At 42.0% G+C, this 23,942-nt stretch overlaps 1 protein-coding gene across 1 annotated transcript in view; it reads left to right on the top strand.

The window, feature by feature from the left end:
- LOC148519341 (programmed cell death 1 ligand 1-like) overlaps positions 1 to 23,942 on the top strand; it is a 36,856-nt gene that overhangs the window by 4,684 nt on the left and 8,230 nt on the right. Inside the window, exons 2-5 of the mRNA XM_088476626.1 lie at positions 6,018 to 6,088; positions 9,295 to 9,654; positions 13,291 to 13,581; positions 16,259 to 16,360. Coding sequence (XP_088332752.1) covers positions 6,025 to 6,088; positions 9,295 to 9,654; positions 13,291 to 13,581; positions 16,259 to 16,360 — 817 coding nt within the window. The 5' untranslated portion in view covers positions 6,018 to 6,024. The remainder of the gene's footprint in view (positions 1 to 6,017; positions 6,089 to 9,294; positions 9,655 to 13,290; positions 13,582 to 16,258; positions 16,361 to 23,942) is intronic.

Below are 23,942 nucleotides of genomic sequence, written 5' to 3'. Positions count from 1 at the left end.
TCCCAAAGAATAACTGCATAAAAAAAACTAAAAGAATTTGAGGAACACTTCAAAAAAGCACTTTGAAAATGCGGGCGAAAAAGTACATAGTGGGGGTGCAAACTTAAAAACTAGCGAAATAGACTTTTCGGGGGTCTGCAAGTATGGGTAAGGTGTTAATTTGATTGCAAGTGCTTGCTTCTGGTGGGTTTTTTATGTTTTTTTAAACTTTACTTTGGCGACTTTATACTATGCTTGCATACATTTTCAAGTACCTAAAATTTGACATGACAACTTGTTTTCACCAAATAAACCTGCTTAGTGCTATTCTTCACCACTTATGCAAAGACCCTAATTAGAAGAAATTGACACACCTTAAATACACAAAATAGCTTTATTAGGGCTACTCGGGGGCATGTACATTGATCCCCAATGTTAGTGCATCTTTTAGGGGGTGGCAGGTGATTTCCCCAATTCTGACATCACTTTTCGCCTGGTTTGCATTTGCCGAGTTGCGTTTTCCCGTCTTTTGGAATTGAATAGGGTGAATCACGGGCACCCGCGCGATAAGTTTCCGCGACTAAAATACGCGATGTAGGCAAAAAGTCCGGCAGGCGAAAAAGTATCGCGGGTGCGAAACTAATTGAATACGGGCCTAAGTATGAACTTCTATGTGAGGGGTCAAGCGTCTGTGTACACAAACACTTTCACCCACACGCCAGTACACTCCCATAACACAATACGTGCGCTAAGACACCTCCCTGTCACCACCCAGGAACGCCACTTCATGTTTAGTACACTTCTCTCTGCATGCATCTGAAATAAGAACAGCGACTCTGCTCAAACAAAATCGGAATGCACGCGCAGTAGTATAACATCGCTCCACTACGTCCAGCATCACCAGTGCTTCCATCTCTGAATCAGACTCAGTGTGTCTAGTTCCAAAAATAAAATGTTTTTCCCACATTTTCACTGTATTTTCTGCCTCTATATCCATTACAATGCACGTCACCATCTCATATTTATAAACAATAATAAATCACAGATGTGGTGTGTGCATATTTGCTCTATGCTAACCAAAAATAACTATAAGAGTTTAAATAATGTAGTGCACTCTGGACACAATGGGGGAGATGTATGAAGCCCTGAAGCGGTATCAGCGCACATTATGTGCGCTGATACCACTTCTCCCAGATGTATGATCGGGGGTCTGGGCGGTAAATGACAGGGGTGCTATGCGCCCCTGTCATTATCGGTGCTGCTGTCTACAAGATAGCAGCGCCGAGCGGCAGGGCCATGTACGAACGGTCATAACGCATGACCGTTCGGCCGGCTGTAGCTGTCGTTATCGACAGCTACAACCTGGTGCTGCCCTATCTCCACAGCAGGGACAGCGCTGTCCCTGCTGTGGCGGCTGCCGGCTCCAGAGCTCCACATGGGGATCTCACGAAACTTGCGAGATCCCGCGCATGCTCAGTGGAGCCGGCCGGGACAGAGACACGGCGCATCAGCACTAGGCTGATGCGCTGCTGTCTCTAGCGGGTAGCGCCGGAGGGGGGAGTTAACGCTCCCCCTCTCCGGCCAATGAGATGTTTATACATCTCATCGGTAGTGCTTCCTGCTTCGCCTCGGTAAAGAGGCGAAGCGGGAAGCGTTCTAGCGTCACGTTAAGTGCCGCTATAATACATCTACCCCATTGAATCATACCTTAAAACTATAACATGTATTCAAAACATTTAGGAACTTTTATATATCATTGGATCCCTGCTATAAAATAAGGTCAAAAATAAAAAAAAATGGTTTTGCTCTATTAATGTAATGTACATTACCAATTTCAATAATTGTAGTATCTTCTCCAAACACTTGTAGCAAGTTATTATGTAGGGTATTACACAAATGGGTAAATCTAATTAAATCCAATTAGGTGCGTATTGCAAGCAGCGAGTTTGTTTCATGAAACTCGACAACTTTGCATGAATGTGCACGGCCAAGAATTCTCCATTCCAATTAAAAATGCCTATTTGCAGTACTCGGAGCGGAGGTCTATGAAATGACTGCCAAATGCGATATGCGATATGTGCATGAAAAAGTGGGGAGACACTCCTCGACCCCGCAAAATTGATAACTTAGTTAGCAGGACCATACAGAAGGCTGTTTGTGGCCATTAGGAAAGTACTGAAGGTTTTTAAATGGGGTCAAAGGGCTGATTTATAAAAAAATTTAAAAAGGCAAAAAAAGATAAAAAAGCTAACTTTTTTTGTTTAATCTCAAACAAATTAACGACAAATGCAAAAAAATAGTAGGAAAAAAGGTGATTTGGGAGTACTTTGAGGGCACTTTGATAAATTGTAAAATAAATTATAAAAAAAAAATATTTTTCATTAAAAAATACTGTATCCCACTGGCATTTGAAGCAGCTTTCTTGGCTAGGGAAAATTAATGTCGTAAAATTAATACGCTTTCCAAATTGCTTTACTTCTTTCAAACCCTACCCATTCTGATACCTGATTCTTGGTTTCACTCTCTAAATTTATTGATTCAACAATTTATCTGGTCCAGGAAATGGCCTCAGATCAGACGGGATCTTTTGGCGCGGCCAAAGCAATTGGGGGGGCTTCAACTACCAGATATCAAATCTTATTATCATGCTTTACACCTTAATAGAATCCTTGAGTGGACCAGATATAGGGAGGTTAAGCAATGGGTTGCTCTTGAAGGCTGCTTCATGAAACTTCCCCTGAAATTATGCCTTGGCTACATTCCTTCCCTAAATTAAACATGCTTCAACTGACTATTTCCCCTTCTTTTTCTATTTGGAAGTCCTTACGATGTCTATCACACATTTGCTCAAGCTTTGGCACTCTCACTTCTTTTCTAGCTAACCCTGATTTTCCTACTGGTATTAACTTTTTGCATTATCCTAATTGGGTGTTTGAGAGCCTCTTCAGAGTCGGCCAGCTGGTGAATGAGTTGGGTGTTAAGCAATTTGCTGAACTCCAAGAAAAATGGACAATCCCACATTCTGACTTCTGGAAATTCCTCCAGGTTTCCTGACCTCTGCAGATAGATTAGGGCTATCTAAGAGAGATCTCACCTCATTTGAGAAACTCTGTGTCTCACCAACTTCTCCATCACACGCAATTTCCACTACATATACCAGCTTATTTTAACCAATCCAGCCTCTCCTATCCCCCCATGGGCCACAAAATGGAAATTAGACCTGGGTATTTCCCTTACAGAACAAGAATGGCAAACTATTTTCCTCAAAACCCACTGTAGCTCTATTTGCACAATTGTTAAGGAAACTCAATATAAGATTTTAATGCGGTGGTACAGACAATATTTGGCTCGTGTTGGAGATGTCTTTCAGCCCCTGTGTCTCTACAGCATATATGGTGGGACTGCCCTGGATTATCTAAATTTCACAACAAATTCTAGGCTCCCCCATCCCTACTGATCCCAAGTTTTGGCTGCTTAATCATTCACATAAAGGTAAACAGAGGCAGCCTGCGCTCATAGGAGGGGCAGGGGTGTAACGCCACTAGCAGCTCTTTTGAAGAAGTATCCCTACTTCCTTAGATAATGAAATAAATTGAAAAAGCGCTCTGTGGTGTTAAGGGAGATACAATAGTCTATGGCCTTAGACTCAAATGTTCAAGACCCATATGTGTATATAAGAACAGTCACAATGGAAAATATTTAGAAGTAAAAGCTGGTGTGAAAAAACTTGAGGCCGGGTATTCAGGACTTAAGTCCCCTGAGGCACAAATAGGTCTATATGATGGAGAGTGTTTAACCTTCTAAGAGTCAGTATATAATGTGGGTCCAATGAAAGAGCAATATCCAGGTGGGCAAAAACTGTCGGCCAGGTGTTGACTTTATCAGTAGTAGATTAAATCAGTTATGCAAAAACTGTTTTGTTGTTGTCTATTTACCCTTCAAATGAAATGTTGTATCAATTCTGTCATATGCTTAGACCCAATTATCTTCTGTTTAGTCAGAAATGTTTGGTAAGCTATCCTTTTCAGCTGTTTGCCTACCTTTTGTATAATTAGTAAATGAAAAATTTACTATTTCCTGCTAGTATGCCATTTTACAGAAACAATTATGCTAGAAAAGTAAGTGAACCCTGATTTGATGAAGTAGTCTGTCTAATTTTTCAGATAGTAAAATTTGTTTTTTCCCCATATTATTCCTGCACAGTTTATACATTTAATTGAATATAGAGCAAAAAAATAAATAATAATAATAATAATAATAATAATTATTATTATTATTATTATTATTATTATTATTAATAATAATATATATATATATTTTTTTAAATTGCAGTATAATATTCAAATGTTGACTTTAGTCTGTTTTGGAAAGGTGAACAGATACCAAACCTACAGTAGAACCTCAAAGTGTTTTTTTTGTAGACTATAGCAAACAATACCCACACACATTTGCACACTTAGTGCCATTGTAATGAAAAAAACAAACAAACAAGTAAACCCCTTTTTTAAATAGTTTATTTTTATTTAAATGCATAAAACATCCACAACATTAGCCTTGAGGTGCGAAAGAGAAAGCATTGTGAGTCAAATACACATCTGAAGAATATGCTGAACATGTATTATAAACAGTTGTACAATAGTAGCTGCAGGAAAAAAAGTGAAGAGAAGAGCGAAAAAAGAGAAAAGAAAAAAGAAAGGTGGAGGATGAGTGGAGGGAGAGAAAGAAGAAACGGATAAAGGCATGGTGGGGGAAAGGAAGGGGGAGGGGACCTCACTGGTGCAACCGCTCAACAAAAATAGAAATATAAAAAATCGGAGTATTAATAAATGGCACTAGTATCGTGTAAACCCCTTTTTAACCATTTAGGGTAGATTGTCTTTCCTGTCTCAGGTGTTATAAACAAAGAAACTGTATCTTTAGGAAATGCAGTCTTCTGAAAAATAAATAAATAAATAAGGTGATTTGTGTGGGTACTACACAGGAAAATTACTGACTCATAAAGATTGTGAAATAAGAAAGTTTCAAACATACTCAGCAGAGTTTTGATGAACGCCTCAGTGATGAAGTAGTGAAAGTAAATAGAATACATATTCGCAGGGCTGTAACTATGGTAGTGCGACTGGTGCCATGGCACAGGGCACCGCAGGTCAAGGGGCGCTGTTCAGGCCTGTCAGTTTTCTGTTTATTATTATTCTCACTTGTAGCTTCCTCTTAGTTTATCCCCAGCATCTCCTGGCCTCCACTATCTCTTCAGAATCCATGAGGTCATTCCCCTTTTTTGGGTGAGTTATGTCCCTATTTGAAAAATGGGGGGGGGGCACCAATGCTCTTTCTGGCACAGGGCACCAAAAAGTCTAGTTATGGCTCTGCATATTCGTGTCTCTAAAGCCCAAAATAAGGATAGTCATATGCCTATTTACACTTCCCAAAAGGAACTATATATTTGGTATAATGATGTTCACAAATATGAACAAAATTAAAGGGGGCACAAATACCTTAACACAGCAATGTAAATAATAATAATAATAATAATAATAATAATAATAATAATAATATTTTTATTGTATCAACAACATTTGAACATAAACAATAGCAGGAGCCTAGAAATGGTCAGATTAGTACTTGCATAGCACACACAAATAAAAATAAATATTTAAAAAAAGTTGTTAGTGTGAGTATGTCTTAAACACTTAATGCCTGTGTCATCAAAGCCTTTGATAGCCTCCAAACATCAAAAAGTGACATAGGTGTTTAAAAACATGATTATTTCCAGTTGCACTTAAACCACAGTAGTTTCCACTAGATGGAGTTAAGATACTGTAAATGATTACTTTGTATAATAATGTGCAGTAGTATCTACTGTATAATGTATAAAATCATCCCAGTTTTGCACAGGTTAGTGACTTTACATGCTTTGCTGCGTTGCACACATTTTACATTTCCTTATAGAGCTAACTATTGGTGACATTTCTCAGTAATTTCTAGAGTTGTAGAAATATATAACAAGATACACTGTGTTATTATATACTGTGTTTTAGGTTCCAGATGGCCATACACAGCACTATTCTGTATGCCATCCTCGTGTGGAATTGTTGCACTCTTCTTAATGGTAAGGAATATATAACTTTTTCTCTATATTATTTAAATGTAATTAAACATATAGCATTATTACCACTATAAATAAAATTATTTTCTCTAGGGGGAAACTGGGCATTTCACAGTGTATGTATATTGTAATACTATTGATAAAACAAAATATAAAAAATAATAAAAAATGTCACACTGAGACTAGAATAAATTACAGTCATTTGTCTTATGCTGTTAACAGTTTTCAGAATCCAGCAACATTTTTCTAACAAAGTAAAAATCTAACATCATTTTGTACTGCCTCCCAAATACTGGCATATACGTACAATATAAGGGAAGGTGGGTGATGTGAGGGCTCAGACTACCATCTTATCAAACTTGCTGGTTCTCCAGATGACAAGTAGGTAGACTAGTAAAGCATTGCTTTCTGATTATTTCTGGCAACAGAAGTCAGTGGAAATTAATAAACATTTTGTGGCATGTGGTGGAATTTTAGAGCAACTGAGTATCTGACATTAGTGTAACCAGTATTTATAGGGAAATGGCTTATCCATGTTTGAACAGGAATTTTGAAGTATATTGTATTGGTACCTCAGAGGTGTGTGCATACAGAAACTTTTATTTTAATATACCTACTAAAGGCTACATCATAGGAAAGAGCGGATACTGAAAATGTATTTGCCCATGAACACCATATGTTTTTGAATGTTTAATAATTGTTATGTGCTATTTATTTGTTTATTTTGAAATAAAGTGACTTTATCTATTGTAATCTATTCTGTGTCGGCTATGTATTTTAATTCAGTTGCCCGTTTATAGATCACCAGAGCCCAGTAAACAAATCCCCTTTTGATTGGTTCTTCTTATAGGAGTATCTACTACCTCCTACCTTGTGGGCAGCAGCAGATCTATACAGACAACTGAGCTATTGATTGGTGGTTTATTTATAGGCCAGTTATAACCCACCTTTCCCACACACACTTTGCACCTGAATCTGTTTCTTAAATATAGGTTGAGTCTCCCATATCCAAAATGCTTGGGACCTGAAGTAGTTTGGATATTGGATTTTTCTGTATTTTGGAATAATTGCATACCCTAATGAGATTTCTAAAGGATGGAACCCAAGTCTAAACACACAATTCATTTATGTTTCATATACACCTTATACACACAGCATGAAGGTAATTTTATAGAATATTTTTAATAATTTTCTGCCTTAAACAAAGTTTGTGTACTTTGAACCATCAGAAACCAAAGGTATGACTATCTCAGTCGTGTTGAAATTTTTTTGTATTTCGGAATATTTGGATATGGGAGACTCAACCTGTACTGTACATAAAATACTTTTGACTAAAGGTTGTCTTGTACCAATGAAGGAAAATATAATAATTTATTGTCATTACAAATTATACTGTAGGAAGTAATTCACTGAATGCACGTGATGCACAAGGCAAAGTGCTTTCATCTTGCACTTGGATGATGGCTTGCCCCGCTCACATGTTGGAAGATGCTCAGTAAACTAGCAGTGCAGAGAGGCAGAGTATCCTTGGGAGTTGCACTGTGAAATAGTGTTCACGTCACAGGAAATCTTCTACCACTACAGAACCAGTCATTACATCACATTGTTTTTATACCATTTATCTTCTATAAGACTGCTGGCTTTGCCCTCATTTATGGTTTAAATGACACTTTTGAGTTGTGCGATATCCGGGCTGACTACTACATATGACACTTTTGGGAGTATTTTCATTAAACAGAGAGCACCTAGAAATGTGCTTTTTGCACCTTGGAAAAACTTGTGTAAAAGAGGCGTCCAAAAAAGTATTGGATGAAAACTAAGCTCCGACAGCTGCTACAAATATAACGAAAAGCTCAAACAACCTTTAGCATAGCAGGGAATACCACTACTCTACACCTTCTTTATTCCGTTATATAATTTCAATAATCTAAAATTGAAATTTAATTTTGACACAACTAGGTGCAGAGGTATACTGTACCTACTCTGTGCTTTGTAAAAATGGTCTTAGTGCCTGATTCAGACTTGGGAATAGAGTGAGCAAGCAACTGTGCACCTGGACAAACTATGTTGCAATGCAAGGGGTGTAAATACATACATTGTTTTGCAAATGGGTAAACAGGGTAAATACTGGCTGCTTTTGCATGTAGCCCACAAATACTGCACAGCTTTATTTTTAAACTGCAATTTAGATTTCAGTTTGGACACACCGCTCCCAAATCTAAATCTCTCTGCACATTTTATATCTGCCTCACCTGCAGTGCAGCATGGTTTTACCAAAATGCTCAGTTAATTGCTCTATCTTACTATATTCCCAAATCTGAATCTGGCCCTTATAGGCTCATATATCAACAAGTTTAATCATACTAACGAGTGATAAAACTCCTCGCGTATGATAATGGAGCTCCAGCCAACCAGCTCCCAACTGTCATCTGTTTGTAAAATGACAGTTGGAAGCTGATTGACTTGAGCACCATTTATCATACGCGAGGAGTTTTATCACTCGTTGCGTATGATGAAACTTGTCGATAAATGAGGCCCTTAATCTGCCAAACTTCTCCCGTTGTATGGTGCAAACTTCTGCTGCACTACAAAAGCAACCACTTTGTTTTGTAATTATAGTGAACTGGTGAAAATCTGCATACCCACGCATTAGTTCAGGCATATGGCATCTCCAAAAAGTAATTAGCGCTATGTTGTGGCCCTTTTGCACTACATGAATGAGGTCATAGTATTTAGTATTTTGAAATAACATGTAAGAAGCATGTTTTGTCATCTGCAGTTATTTCCTATAAAAGAAAACAGGAACATTTATGGCCATTATTTGGCTATATGGTTATGTCAGTGAAAGATTACATTAAAGGTTACAAGAAATACATTTTGTTGCAGTTAAACAAAGCGATGCACATTACAGGTATTAGGCAAATTAAAGTTAACATGGATAAACTTAACATTGATGTTCTTCAGAAACGTTGTTTGTCAGGGCGACTCCTGTACTGAAAGCCTCTTATTTCATATAATAACAGAAACCAAATAGAAAAAAAGGCTTCATTATTTGATTTGTCCCTTAGACACCTTATGAAAGCATCACATAATGCAGTATGGCCCCAGGAAATCCTGCTTTTTCCCCTGAACTCTGTTAGAGAAACCACTGTAATATGGTTTGAAAATGTGTCACTATTTCTTAACTTGATATACATTTTATATTTCAGCATTATTTACCGTGCAGGCCATTAAATCTCAGTACACTGTGGAATACGGGGGTGATGTCACCATGGAATGCCATTTCCCAGTGACATCGGAATCGGATGTAGAAAATGTGAATGTTTTATGGAAACACAGCAGAGATACAGAGAAAAGCGTAGAACTAGTGAAGTTTATAAATGGCAAGGACGTTCTAATATTGCAAGACGACGACTACAGAGGCAGAGTGAAACTTTTATCACATGAACTGTACAACGGCCGCGCCATTCTGCACATAAGTAACGTGAGGATTACTGATGCCGGACAATATTTTTGCATTATATCTTCTCAAGGATCAGACTATAAAATGGTTACTCTGGAAGTACAAGGTAATGTGTACTCCATCATCTGATCATTTTATATACAGTATACAGTACCTTCTTTTAAACCTCACAAATTTAGTTATTAAGATGCCGAACCACAGGACAAACAAAACCCTCCAGTATGACAGGAGCCAATTGCCTCACTAGGGAAACAAATAATTCTGACCTGTCCAAAAAATGGCAAATATATTCCCTTTATCTAACACCCCTTTATTGTCCTCTAGTATTTTCTTATGAGAAAGGCATTTAATCACCCACATGAGTTAGACTATTCTATCCAATTATCGCCCTTCTATTTTATCTGATTTGCCATCTCTATACACCGTTCACACAAAACGTACATGCATTCTCTTTGTATAGGGATGCAGGGCCGGCTCTAGGGGTGTTCGACCAGTGCGGTCGCACAGGGGCGCCACCCATAGAGGGTGCACCCCTCCCCTAAATCCCGATTTCAGCGAGACAGTACTGTCCCGCTGTTCCACCCATGGGCCGAAGTGGTCCACGGGTGGTCAAATCGGGAGGTTGGGGATCCCCACCTCCGGCGGTCCCGGACCCCTGGAGTGTGAATGGATGCCGTGCGCATCATCCATTCACTGACAGGAGAGGGTTGGGGGAAACCCAGCCAGTGATGGAGGGCTGGGCCATACCCCCAGCCTGACATTATTTTGAGATGTGCCATGTGGGCACGCCTCCAAATAACGTCACTTAGGGGGTTTGGCTTATGGTAATCAGACCACGGCGCCAATTTTGGTTGAGCACGGCTTTGCCGCGATTACAGGGCGTTACGTATCAGGCCGGCACAGGGTGCTCAGACCCCTGGAGCCGGCCCTGTAGGGATGGAACAAACATTGCTATGTGACCGGAGTGGGATGTATCAAGCATCGCATTTTGAATGCGATTCTTTCCGACACTTACTGCATGCATAGCATCGTCTATTAACACCGTATGCATGTAGATTTGCGATGAAAACTGCAAAAGACAGCACTTCTGATAAGAGCTGTCCTTTATGGTGTGAGGACTTCCGGGTTTTTGACCCTGGAATTATTCTGCACATGCGCAACTACCAGCCAGCACACACGTGAGCTGCGTGGGACCCTGAAGAGATCCTATTGGATCTATCTCAGCAAATTATGAGAAAAGAAGTCCATAGGCATCTATTAGGCAACAACATCTATAGATGGCATTGCCTATCGGATGCAAGCTCTGGAAGTTTTGCTTTCCGGAGCTTGATACATATGGCAATTGAGATCAAACCTCCAAAAATGCCAGGTTTTGGAGGTTTGACTACATTTTAGTGTTAGTACATCCCGCCCTGTATTTAAATGATCAATTTACTAAAGTGACAGTTTTTAGAAGTGAGTTTGAGAAGAGATGTTGCTCATATCAACCAATTAGATTCTACTTAACATTTAACTAGCACCTTCTAGAAGATAATAGCTAGATTCTGATTGGTTGCTATGGGCAACATCTCTTCTAAAACTCACTTCTAAAAACTCTCACTTGAGTAAATTTACCCCTAATAGTCCACCAAATACATTTTACCCTTGCAATCTGACTAGACCAATATGCGGCACTCATCCTCATGTATTAAACTCCTGTTATCCTATAGATTATAAGCTTGTGAGCAAGGCCCTTATACCTCTCTGTTTATCTGTTATTATATACGGTTTGTCTCCAATTGTAAAGGGCTTCAGAATATGCTGATTTGGTAAAAATATAAATAAATTGCTTAATGACAGAAAAGTCTTCAGAATCCACTATCTACATTTAAATGAAGAAATCCTTAAAACGTGAGTCCATCCTACTTTACTGTCATGGTGAGAATGTCCACACCCAATTAAGAATCTTTGAGTTTCCTGCTTCCTTACTAAGTAACCTAAATAACCCCTAATGCTAAGAAATCTCTTATTTCATTAAAAAAAAAAAAAAAAAGTCCCTCAGTCTTAAATGAATACATAAGCCCTGTGAGTATAGACATTGTAATGATTTAAGTAATGGAATTTTAGAAACCACATAGAGGTAAACCACATTTAGGCCATTTATGAGTTATACATATTTGGTGTTAAAATCGCAAAGAATAAGGTTTTCCGCAATTCTGTCTTGTGGTTATGAAAACTACACTTCACGTTTCAACTTAAAGTTCTGCTACACATATCTGTGGGGCTAACAGTGTTACAGCATATAATTTCCTGCAGTTACAGTACACCTACTGCTGATGGTAGTCTTATTTGAATGTGCACTCTCTTATAATTAATCTTGTCTCAGCAAATGTGAAAATAATCATAGTAATTTGATTTCTAGTTTTATACTATACCATTACCCTCATTATTCTTTATGCTATTAGTAACATCTCTAAACCAGCAGCTGCAGGATGCATTAAAGGCAATATACATTACATGCTCTTTCCATTCAGCAAGACCCCATAATCCTCACCTGGAAATCCTACAGCCAGATAACTTGAGTTTTGTAGGAAAGTGGTTTATTCTTGTAGAAATTGCTTTATCCTAGACATTACAACAATGTATGTTAAAGTGACACAAGATTTGCTGTCACTGATGAAACTATTAGAGGATACTTTAATATCAATATACATGCAATCACATTTTCATAACCCAATATCATGCCACAGTTTGTCTATAGCATGTAACATCTGACAAACCTATTGACCCATGGCTCTAGTGGTGATTATTAGAGGGTGGATCTTATAGTGAATTTTACAGGCAGGTTTGAAATCTTGGAACAACAGTTCTATCTGTGCAAGTCAGATCACAAATATCTTACTATTGTTTCATGGAAAAACATTTTCATTCCCAGCGCTGGGTCTCTGCTTTGGCATGTGTCCATGGCTCAGTCTGTCTATAATGTTTCATGGTTGGCTTGTGCAGCCATACGTAGGTTTCCACCTAATGATTACTTTAAAAGGACATTTAGTGCCTATTACTGTGTCTCCGTAGTCTGTGCTATTTACATGCCACTGTATTTAAGGTAATTTCACTACCAGTTAGTGACCTAACTTGTTCATACACATCTCCAGTGGCACTAAGGGGATGGGGGCAGGTACAGATTGCCCAGGCCTGTCTCAGGTGCCCAAGTCGGCTTTAGAGGGAGAGCAACGGCCCTCGTTGTATGTCTCAGCAGCCCTGTACATCTGTTTCTGTTCCCTGTTTATGAATTGGCCATCTTTTACCCAGGCCTGCTGCTCAACAGCCTGACCCTTGGCATTTACTCCATCTGCACTACCAGTCCTGAGTCTTTGGCTGTAACCTACCTCATTTCTGTTTTGTCCTATTGTCTCCTAGTCCATGCACTGTCAGATGCTGCCTTGTTGAGTCAGCCTAGAGCCAATGTGTATCTTGCAGCAAAACCTATAACTCTTTCCTGCCATTAGGTTCCATGCAGCGAATGAGCCAATACAAGTTATTTACACAAAGGTTGTCACTATTTGTGACAATGATTATATACATTTGTTGTTATTTTTTTATGTTTTAAAAATACATTTTTGGTCAGATGTAGCAGTAAATAGATAAGTAGTAGTAGTATGTTATGGAGTGTTCATTATCACTGACAGGGGAACTTACATTTTTTTCATTTACTGAGATGTAGTATTTTTAGTTTATATAATATGCTGCTCATTTTCCCCAGCACCATACAAAGAAATAAAAGAACAAGTCACAGATGTGGTCACTTTGTCAGGAGAGACAATGAAGGAGATTTCCTGTCAGTCTTCCGGATATCCAGAGGCTGAGGTCACCTGGTTGAGTGACAGAGGGAACCTCAGTGTTGTCCCTAACACCAGCTACACTCTAACTGATGAAAGACTGTTTAATGTCACTAGTGTGATTAGAATCTTGGAAGCAACTAATAGGACGTTCACCTGCATATTTTGGAACGAAGCAATTAAAAACTCAACATGGCTGACGTTTACCATACCAGGTACTGATACTTTTCTGTTGTTTTTGTGAAACCATCATTGGTCCCTTGCTAACATAAAGGCATGAATGTGCCAAGGAACAGGATCTGAAAGATCTCAGACACGGAATGGTATGACTTTCATAGTTGCTCGATTGCAAATTACTATTTTAATTACTGCTATTCATTTGTCAAGCATTTTTTAATTGTATTTCTAATTATGTAGAACATTGCACCACTACCCTGTATAACATATAATTAGCAGAACATATTATACATCAATAGCCCCAATAGGGATTTATTGTGACCCCTTTTATTCTTAACACCTGAAGGTAAATGTTGTTCCTGACAGGTTTGGATTATTCACAGGCTATTAATAGACAAGAGGAAGACTTGTTACTCACACAAAAGGCCTGAAAGACAGAGACAATGGCAGTTATCCTGGCCACACTGTACCATGCTTGTATGAGAAAAGCTCTGAATATGCCAAAAGTGTAATATTACATAAAGGTCATTTAACTTAGGAAATGTAAAGACAGACAACACCAACCTTCACAAAAAAAAAAACACATTTAAAAAAAAAAATTATAAAATGTTCTGTATTTCTGCTGCCCTTCCTGTCATGGGAATAGCTGCATTCAATTCATATAGTTGTGTAAAAATAATTATGTGTCTGACTCTGAAATACATTGAAATTAAATAATATATTATTTTAACCACTTGCTGAAATATTAGACAATAAAGTAATAAATAAAAAAGGGAAACAGTTATCCAATGATTCCATATGTGCTTGCCAACCACAAACGGTAAACATTCTCATGTAGCATTAACTTTCAATCAAGTGACATGCTTGCAATGGTCTCTATGAGACTGGTGCAGAGTTGCATGCTGGTCAGTTTTGCAGATGGATCTTTTTAGCAATGTCATGCTCTGTAACCAAGCATACGTATGTGACTACAAGCAGCTTAGGTGATGCTGAGTTGTACCCAGCTCAATTGCATCTCCACTTGCAGCTGAAGGGATGTAACTAAGTGGTAACAGGGCATTCACACATCAGCTAGATAGGCAAAGGCAGGAGGGGGGGGGTCCTGTTGCCTGGAAACCCCCCTCCCCAGCCAACACCTTGACCACAACAGAAATAGTAATATAATAGATTTTTACTAGTGCTGCATGTTCTTCTCAGTATCACAAATGAAATAATTAGCAGCACCTGTTTATCTTGTAACATGTGTCAGCCAGTAATAAATACACCTGTACAGCAACTAGAAGATCTTGAAAACATGCACTGTTAGGGATGCACTGTTATAGACCATCAATGGGGTTAATTATTAATACCATATAATAAATAATACACTATCCAGTGCATGACAAGACCAATATGTACATATATGTCTAGGGCAGTGCTAGGTTCTTCTGCTGCTCCTGGACTTGCTCCCATGCTCTGGAATGGTGCCCACATCTGAAATAAAAGCATTCAGCTCAGGCAGGATTGCCCTATTGCCACATTTAATGGCTTACTGTGATCACTGGCCCTGTATATGCTGGAATTATGACACACAATATACTTTGTATGACGCATATTAAAGCTGGATAAGTGTTAATTATGCCCTCTTCATTGACTGGCCACACTCACTCTAAAATCAAGCATTTGGAACCCTTCCTCTGGAACTTTTGCGTTTGCCACTGAGCTACATTGAGTGTAAGTGTTTCTTGGGCATGTAGGCGGACTTGCTGCCAAACCCTAAATTCCCGCCGGGGGTGCTTAACCCTAACCCCACCTTCCCCTAGCCTAACCCTCCATGGGGGGTGCCTAACCATAAGTCCACCCCGTGCGCCCCTAACCTAAACCTCCCCCCCCGCGGCTGTCCACGCCCGCCGCCAAAATTACCTTTGTTTGGTATGGCAGGCATCGGGCTCCTGGCGCAGGGATAATGATAGGCGTCGGGATTTCGACGCCTATCATTAGACCCCTGCCGGGGTTTGATAGTCGGGAAGCCGGTGGTCAGCATTTCGACCGTCAGCTTCCTGACTACATATCGTATATGTATGTGTGTGACATATGTATGTGTGTGCATATATGTCATATGTGTGTGTGTTTGTGTTCATATGTACTGTATGTGTATATCTATATGTATGTGCATGTATATAAAATGTGTGGAAACCTCCCTGTAAAAATCCTGCATTTGCCCCTCCCCCCTAATGCCTAAACCTAACCTCCCCCTCCCCACAATCTAAACCTAAACCTCCCCCCCTAGTGCCTAACCCTAAACCTCCTCCTAATGCTTAACCCTAACCCCTCCCCCTAATCCCTCCCCCTAATGCCCGATACTTACTTACGGGATTCCGGCGGTCGGGATTCTGATGCCGGGATCCCGACGCTGTCGGGATTTCGGCGCTGGTATTTCGCCTGTTGGCATCCTGCAAGCTGGAATACTGACTACATCCCCTGAGAGATATGTACAGTATATGCAGAGATCTGTCTGATTTCAGTCAGTTCTCTTGCAGCAGGAGCAGGTATAGGGCTGTACAAGGCTGCTTGCTTTGTTGTACAGTAATAAACTATGGTAACGACAATTACCTATTCACCGTGTTCCTGTGCAAAGCATATTTACACAATAATCTATATAGTATCTATTATGTGATGCATTGCTGTTTAACAATATACATGCTGATGTATGTACAATGTTTTATACTGTTTCAGTGTCAGAAACTAACCGTAATGAGAAAAGTCAGAATTGGATATTTGCTGCTGCCACTGTCACAATATTTCTTGTACTAGTTCTCCCTGTGATAATAGTACTCGGTAAGTAATTTACTTTAATATTCAGTGCAATGTTTTAGTATTGTGAATGTAGGGTCTCCTACAGACCCGCTCGCGAGCGCTGTACGCTCGCAAGCGGGTCGATGGTGCCCAAGTGCGCATGTGCGAGACCCGGCGAGCGATGGGGAAGCCGTCGCTCCAGGTCTCACACCAAAGGGTGCGTGCTGTCGATGGTGAGTGACAGCACGCCCCCTTTGGTGGGCGTGTCGGGGGCGTGGCTGCCCAGACGGAGGCGTTCTGGGTCCGGCCCCACTGACATCAGATAGAGCCAAAATCACTACAGGGCTTGCGGCCACGAGACCCTACCGCAAGGGTCTCGTCGCAAGCCCGATGGTCGCGATGGTCTTGACCATCATCATGGACGCTCGCATAAGCTGTGGGTGGTAACCCACAGCTATGCGAGTGTCCAAGAGGCAGCACTAATAAAAAAAAAAAACGCCCTGATTCAGAGCGGGCGCTCTTGTCAGAGCGTCCGGCTCTGAATCAGGCCCATAGTTCATTTATAAAATCTGTAATGAGAAACAGCACATAGGGAATTGAGAAAAATAAAACTGTGACCCCCTAGAAACCATTTTACCAACTTCCTACAACTAATATGCACTCAGACAAGTTTGATGTATAATCTATGTCCAATATTGAGGTGCTTTTGACAATCTTCTTCCATTAGTTGTTGGGGGACCCACCTCATGCCTCCATTACTCTCCTCGCTTCATGACACTGCCCTGATGAAAAACTGCATATAGGAATGTTTTTCAAACACTTCCTTATTAATGTGTTTAATTAGTAAGAGACCGAGGGGCCTATTCATCAACACTAAAATATCAGTGGAGGTAATTAGGTTTAGAACTCGCATGGAGTTCTTCCTAATTACTGGAGGAATTCATCATCCCTCCTCTCCAAGTATCTATTCCGAAAAGCTGTCATTTTTGCGATGGCAGCTCTTTGGAAAATAGATACTTTTCCCTGCCTGCTCTAACTTACCGCAGCTGTAATCAGTAATGCACAGCACTGATTGCAGCTGCAGTAATTCTGTGTCCGTCCGTCCCCTCCCCCCAACCAGCCCCATTCCCCTCCGCCACCTGCCTGGCTGCCTGGACCCCGACAGGTTGCAGCCGCAGACCACGACTTCCCACCCGGCTTGCTGAAGATTTATTTTTATTTCTTTAAACTTTATTCTTTTTTTTTTTTTTAAACTTGATTGTTTTGTTTTTAAAATTTTTTTACTGTGTTCTACCGGGAGAACACAGTCAGAGCAGCAGCAGGAGCCAGAGGAGGGACCAGGGAGCGACGGAGGGAGCCGAAGGAGGACCTGCTCACGCTGAAAGCAGGTAAGTATATCCCGCTGTACGCCACCTGAGAGTGGCGTATACAGGGCCGGATTATAGGGGGGGCAACAGGGGTGGTCGTCCCAGGGCCCCCACACCTAAAGGGCCCCCACACAGCAGCAGCAACTGCACAAGAGCAGGCACCGATATTAAGCCCCGCCCACCTTGCGGCAAAATGCCTCGAGGCGGAGCCAGTATGATGCATTTCCCTTACAATTGTGTCATTTGGCTCCGCCCCTTTTGGATTGACCCGCGAATCGCGGCCAAAGCTTCGAGGGGGCGGAGCTTAATAACATGGTGCCTTCCTGCCAGGTCCCCTCCCCATCTACAACATGCAGTGCAGATGGTGCAAGGTAAGTGTGTGTGTGTGAAATGTGTGTGTGTGTCTTGTGTGTGCATATATGTTAGTGTGTAATGTACAGTATGACACATGCATGTGTGGTGTATATATGTGTTTTTCTGTGTGAATGTATGAATGAGTCTGTAAGTATATAAATATATGTGTGTGGTGTATGTGTATATATAAATATATACAATTATATTGATAGGGGCCCCCACAAAGTTGTTGCCCCAGGGCCCCCTCAAACCTTAATCCAGCCCTGGGCGTATAGCAACACCATCAAATTCCGAAAATACATAATTTTCGGAATTTGATGACTAGCCTAATTGCTACATGCCCATACTAATGTATGGGGAGTGTGGAAATTAACACAGGCAGACTTAAGCAGGCGATATCAGTGATATCTCCTGCATTAAGGGCCTGATTCGGACCCGGTTGCGAGCACACAGCGCTCGCAAGCAGGTCAATGGTCCCACACTGCGCATGCGCACGCCGGAGCCGGCTCCGGCATGCGCATGTGCGAGACCTGGCCAGCGATGGGCGCTCCGTCGCTACGGGTCTCTCACCAAAACAGGGCGGCTGTCGATTGTGATTGACAGCTCGCCCCATTTGGAGGTGGGCAGGGGGGGGTGGCTGGCCAAACGGAGGCGTTCCCAAAGGAACACCTGCCGTTTGGGGGCGGCCTCAGTAGTGAGCTTCCTGCTCTATTAGAGCCAGAAGCTCACTGGGGCTTGCGATGGACGAGACCCTACCACAAGGGTCTCGTCGCAAGCCCGATGGTCTTGATGGTCGTGATCATCGCGACCATCACCTGGCCGCTCGCAAAAGCTGTGGTCACCCACAGCTATACGAGCGGCCAGGAGGCCGCTCTAAAAATCCAGAAGGACGGCCCTGATTCAGAGTGAGCGCTCTGTCAGAGCGTCCGGCTCTGAATCAGGGCCTAAGTGTGTTAATGAATACTAAAAAAAATGGTAATTAAGGAAAATGTCCTTAAAACCGTTATTTTTAGTGTTGATGAATAGGCCCCTGAAGCATACATTTCAGGGGCATGGACCCTGTCTCAGGTTCCAGAACAGAAACAATCTGAATTCCTACCTGATTAAACACACTCTTCAGGGAATTTTTGCAACACGTACCTGTGTGCAATTTGTGACCTCCTTCATTTGTGCTACTGTATATTTAAACTTTGATGGTTCTTTTGTTCAGTTCTTAAAGACATAATTAGGCTTCAAGTCTGGAAGTTCAGTCCTATTTTCCAGTTATTTTCCTGCCACAAGCAGACCTGTCCATGCTTACTCACGTGTGTGAATCGAGGCTTTCCACAAGACCAGCACATTCATATTCTGAAATACACTGTGCCGCTGTGCACATTTTGATTTGCTGATTGGCTCTGACTCTCTGTCACCACATTTTTTTAAACTGCCAATGAGATACATGTTATGATAACACCTGGGGGTCGATCCTATTAGCCGCGATGATCTTGCTGACGCAAGTCATCGGGGCAATGGTCGCACTTTACAGCAGCCTGGATTTGCGTTATTTTGTTTGCAGCCCCATAGAGCTGAGAGCAAAATTCAGCGAATTAGGGCTCAGAGCAGGCCGCGAAGGGCGCGAGGTGCTGGTCTGTTGCCGGCGTTTTAAAGCCATTGCAACGGCAACTCGCACCCTTCGCGGCTAATTTGATTGACCCATTAGATAGGCTAATATTTTGTGATTACACTAAACGATTCTCCCTGCCCATCAGATATTTATGGATTTGGCTGAATGTTTAACTGAAACCTAAAGCACTCCGGAAAACAAGAATTTACATGACCCCTTTCATACATCCACAGAGTAAAATAGAGGGAGGATTTTAGTGAATGATTGATGATGATAGTGAAAAGAGTCCTTAGTCCCCTGTGTGAGTTAGTTTATAAATGATGAATGGGAATATTTACTATTTGGTCACAGTACAGATGTGAGGGTGGAGATTTTAGGGGAAGTTGCAACACCTATCAGGGCCGCAACTAGGGGGGGGGCTAGAGGTGCACTTGCACCGGGAGGGGATTGCGGGGGGTGAAAAAGCTGACTCGGTCATCTGAAAATGGCCGCCGCCGAAGAGGAGACTAATGCTAGAGGTCCTTACTGGACCTCTAGTGTCTGTTAGCAGAGCGCAATGCACACAGCGTTCCCGGAAGTGCCGGGAACGCTGGCGCTGCAGGGAGAATATGCTCAGAGCTGCATCTTCTCCCTTCAAATCCCCTGGCAACGAGTATAAACCCCCCTGGAAATGAGCATAAACCCCATGGCAACGAGCATGTAACTCCTGGCAACGAGCATGGAACCCCATGGCAACGAGTATGGAACCCCATGGCAACGAGCATGGAACCCCATGGCAACGAGCATGAAACCCCATGGCAACGAGCATGTAACCTCTGGCAACGAGCATGAAACCCCTGGTAACAAGCATAAATCCCCTGACAACAAGCATGAAACCCCCTGGCAATGAGCATGTAACCCCTGGTAACAAGCATAAATCCCCTGACAACAAGCATGAAACCCCCTGGCAATGAGCATGTAACCCCTGGCAACAAATTTTAAAGTAATTAGAAGCATTACTGTGGGGCATAAAATGGTGTCGGGCAAATATGTAAGTGGCACTTTGGTAATAGGCATTACAGTGTGTGGCATAATGTGTAATGGGCATTATGGTGTATGGAATAATGTAAGTCACTATACCAGGGACATCTGAGTAGTGCACTGCTTTATGGAGGAGCAAGGACAAACTCCAGGTACAGGAAGGGAGGGGGCGCAAAATTGCTGCCTTGCACCGGGTGACAGATATCCTAGTTTCGGCCCTGCACCTATGCTGAGCTGTGCCGACTTAAAAAAACATGATAATATTTTTTATTTACCTTATTGTTTTCATACCCTGTACCTAATTGAATTTACTCTAACCACTTCCCCATCACAGACTTCCAAAGACTAATAATAGCTAGAGAGCTATAATAGTTGGTGAAGCATGAAGCATGTCCAAGCCATTTACATGTTAAACAATATAAGCCAAAAGCCTATTCTGCAGTGTGATGCAGATAAGGATAAACTATTTACATCTGTGAATGAAAACCGCTATAAGTGCACACTATAATACAACTATGACCCTAACTGTGTGGAGTTTGTATTGTCTCCCCATGCTTGCGTGGGTTTCCTCCCACACTCCAAATATACTAGTAGTTTAATTAGTTCCCAACAAAAATTTAACCCTAGTGTGTATGTCTGTGTACATGTGATACAGTGGCGGATCCGGGGGGGGTGGCGATTGGAGCGATCGCCCCCCCTAGCACAGGCGCCCAACACTCCCCCAGACAGTGCGCTGCCTCATGGTCCAGGTAGTGCGAGTCGCAACCACAGAGTAACTTCAGTGGCAGTCCTGGCTGATGGTCCCGCCTCCCGCTCCGCTCCTCCACCTCCTGCTCCTGTCTGTGTCCGACTCTGGGCACAATGCACTACTCCTAATGCCCGCTGTCTACTGTAGGTCACAGGAGGCTAGCGCGACGTGACGACGGCTCCGGGTCCAGGCAGCAGCTCTGAGGTAAAGAAGGCTGCACTCATGGACCCAGCCATGCCTGAGAGCGTCTCCTCCCCCTTTATCACTTCACAGCGTTTTAAGAGAGGAGGGGGCCCGTGTGCACTCCTCATGCGGGGCCCCCTCCTCTCTACCTGGTGGCTGGCAGCCGACTGACACGGCTGGCCAGCCACCGGAGCATTAGTAGACTCCAGGCACTAGAGTGTGCCCGGAGTCTACTGTGCATGCGCAGAACGCCGGCAAAATGGCCGCAGCGGCCATTTTTCCGGTGTTCTGAGCAGCAGTGACACCCGACGCAGGACCTCGGACAGGTGAGTTTAAAAAAAATATGGGTGCAGTGTGTGCGGTGCGGGGCCCCCTGGACCCGGGGGCCCGTGTGCCTCGCACACACTGCACCCATTATAGATACGCCGCTGGCTCTGTGCCTCCTGCTATGGTGACTTCCGAGTCTCCCCTCATCTTCCTCCCTCCACCCTGCCACCCTACCGCACTGTGGGAGCAGCCAGTGTCTGCAGCCCTGGGGGGGTTTGACGAATGGCTGTGTGTGTCACACTCTGCTGTACATGCTGGCACCAACAACAGTGGAGCTGTGGGGGTAGTATATGCATGTATATATACATATATATATATATATATATGTATATACTGTACATATATCCATATGTGTATATATACTGTATATATGTGTGCGTATATTGTGTATATGTGTGTATACTGTATATATATATACATATATATATATGTAGTGTATATATATATATATATATATACTGTATATGTATAAAAAATCAGTGCGTTATGAGTTTAATGGGACTTCACACCAAAATTGCTCCTACTGGACCCGATAGGGGAGGTTCCATGATAGGAAAGAGGAGGAGTCATGGTTATCATCATTAAACCGCCCCCCCCCTAAATGAAAAGTCTAGATCCGCCCCTGATGTGATAGGGAATATAGATTGTAAGTTCCACTGGGGCAGTGACCAGTGGCGTCACAAGGGGGGTGCGAGGGGTGCGCCCCGCACCCGTGTGTAACCCGCCGAGGGGTGACAGCAAGATGCAGGCTCCCCCTCAGTGACAGGAGCAGCACTCGGCTCCTGTCATAGTGAGGGAGCCGGCACTGCACGTGCCAGCGCATCCTGCACCCCCCACCGTCACCATCCCATTGATATGTTTGTTTGCCCAGGGCCAGGGAGCAGGATTGGGCCGCAAAGCCATGCCCCCTTCCCGAGGCCACACCCCTCTCCAAGACCACGCCTCTTTTTCAGCAGGTGCTGTGCGCATTGCGTCCCTCCCCGCACCGGGTGTCACCACGGGGAGGGACGCCACTAGCAGGTTCTGATATGAATGGTCAAATATTCTCTGTAAAGTGCTGGGGAATATGTGTGTGCTATATAATAACTGGTAATAAATAATAACTGGTAATAACTTTTTACATCAATTAGCTGCAACATTTTACCAGATCTCTTTGTAGACTGTTCTAAGTCCTTTGCTCAACCCTACTCTCAATTAATTAACCAAAAAGCTAAAGGCTCCTACACACTTGACAATGTGCTGAGCGATATTGGTGAAAGATATGGATGAAAGATATTCGCTGTACACACTGAACTATATCGTCATTGATATCGTTCAGTGATGTCATCCTGCCACATCGTCAGATTGGCCTGCATGTTTGCACGACAGCAAACATCGTTAGCAAGCTATGGGAGCGCGCATGGTTGGTCATTTGGTGCATACACACTGTACGATATGAACGATATATCGTTGGGCAATATCGTTATCGTTCACTTTTATCGTCTAATGTGTATGCCCCATAACACTTACGCCCTGTTGCTTATTTGAGTGTTATGATCGCCAATGCAGCAATGTATATGAACCTTGTCCTGCATTTTATTTTACTATAACTCACTGGTATCTTCTTCACTTATTTGTTTATGTACTATGTAAGGTGCTGCGGAACATTTGTGGCGCCATATAAATAAGGATAATAATAATAGTAGGTTTGTGGAGGTGCACCCTTGATAGTCAAAACATTAATATCAAAACAACAAGTAGAAAAAGTACTCTCAGGTTTAGGGGCACTCTAACTATGTCCAAGTTGGAGTTAAAACGTTAATTCTGAAATCTAAAAATGTACGTATCTGGACTAAACACATACAGATATCACAAACACTAATATCAAATTGTATAAATAAAATCACTTACCTAATGATTCCACAAAAAAGGTTACCTAGATCAGGATAACTAGAACTGGGGTTTTTTTAATATAGAGTTAAATACTCACAAATAATCTGACAGCTATTATGGCTTATATAGTATAATACAGTGTTCTTATAT

The sequence above is a fragment of the Taudactylus pleione genome, unplaced genomic scaffold (genome assembly GCF_031769625.1).
Source record: "Taudactylus pleione unplaced genomic scaffold, aTauple2 ptg000190l, whole genome shotgun sequence".
In the NCBI taxonomy this organism is placed as follows: Eukaryota; Metazoa; Chordata; class Amphibia; order Anura; family Myobatrachidae; genus Taudactylus; species Taudactylus pleione.
Note: the sequence above shows the minus strand (reverse complement) of the source record. Positions and strands in the feature narration are given on the sequence as shown.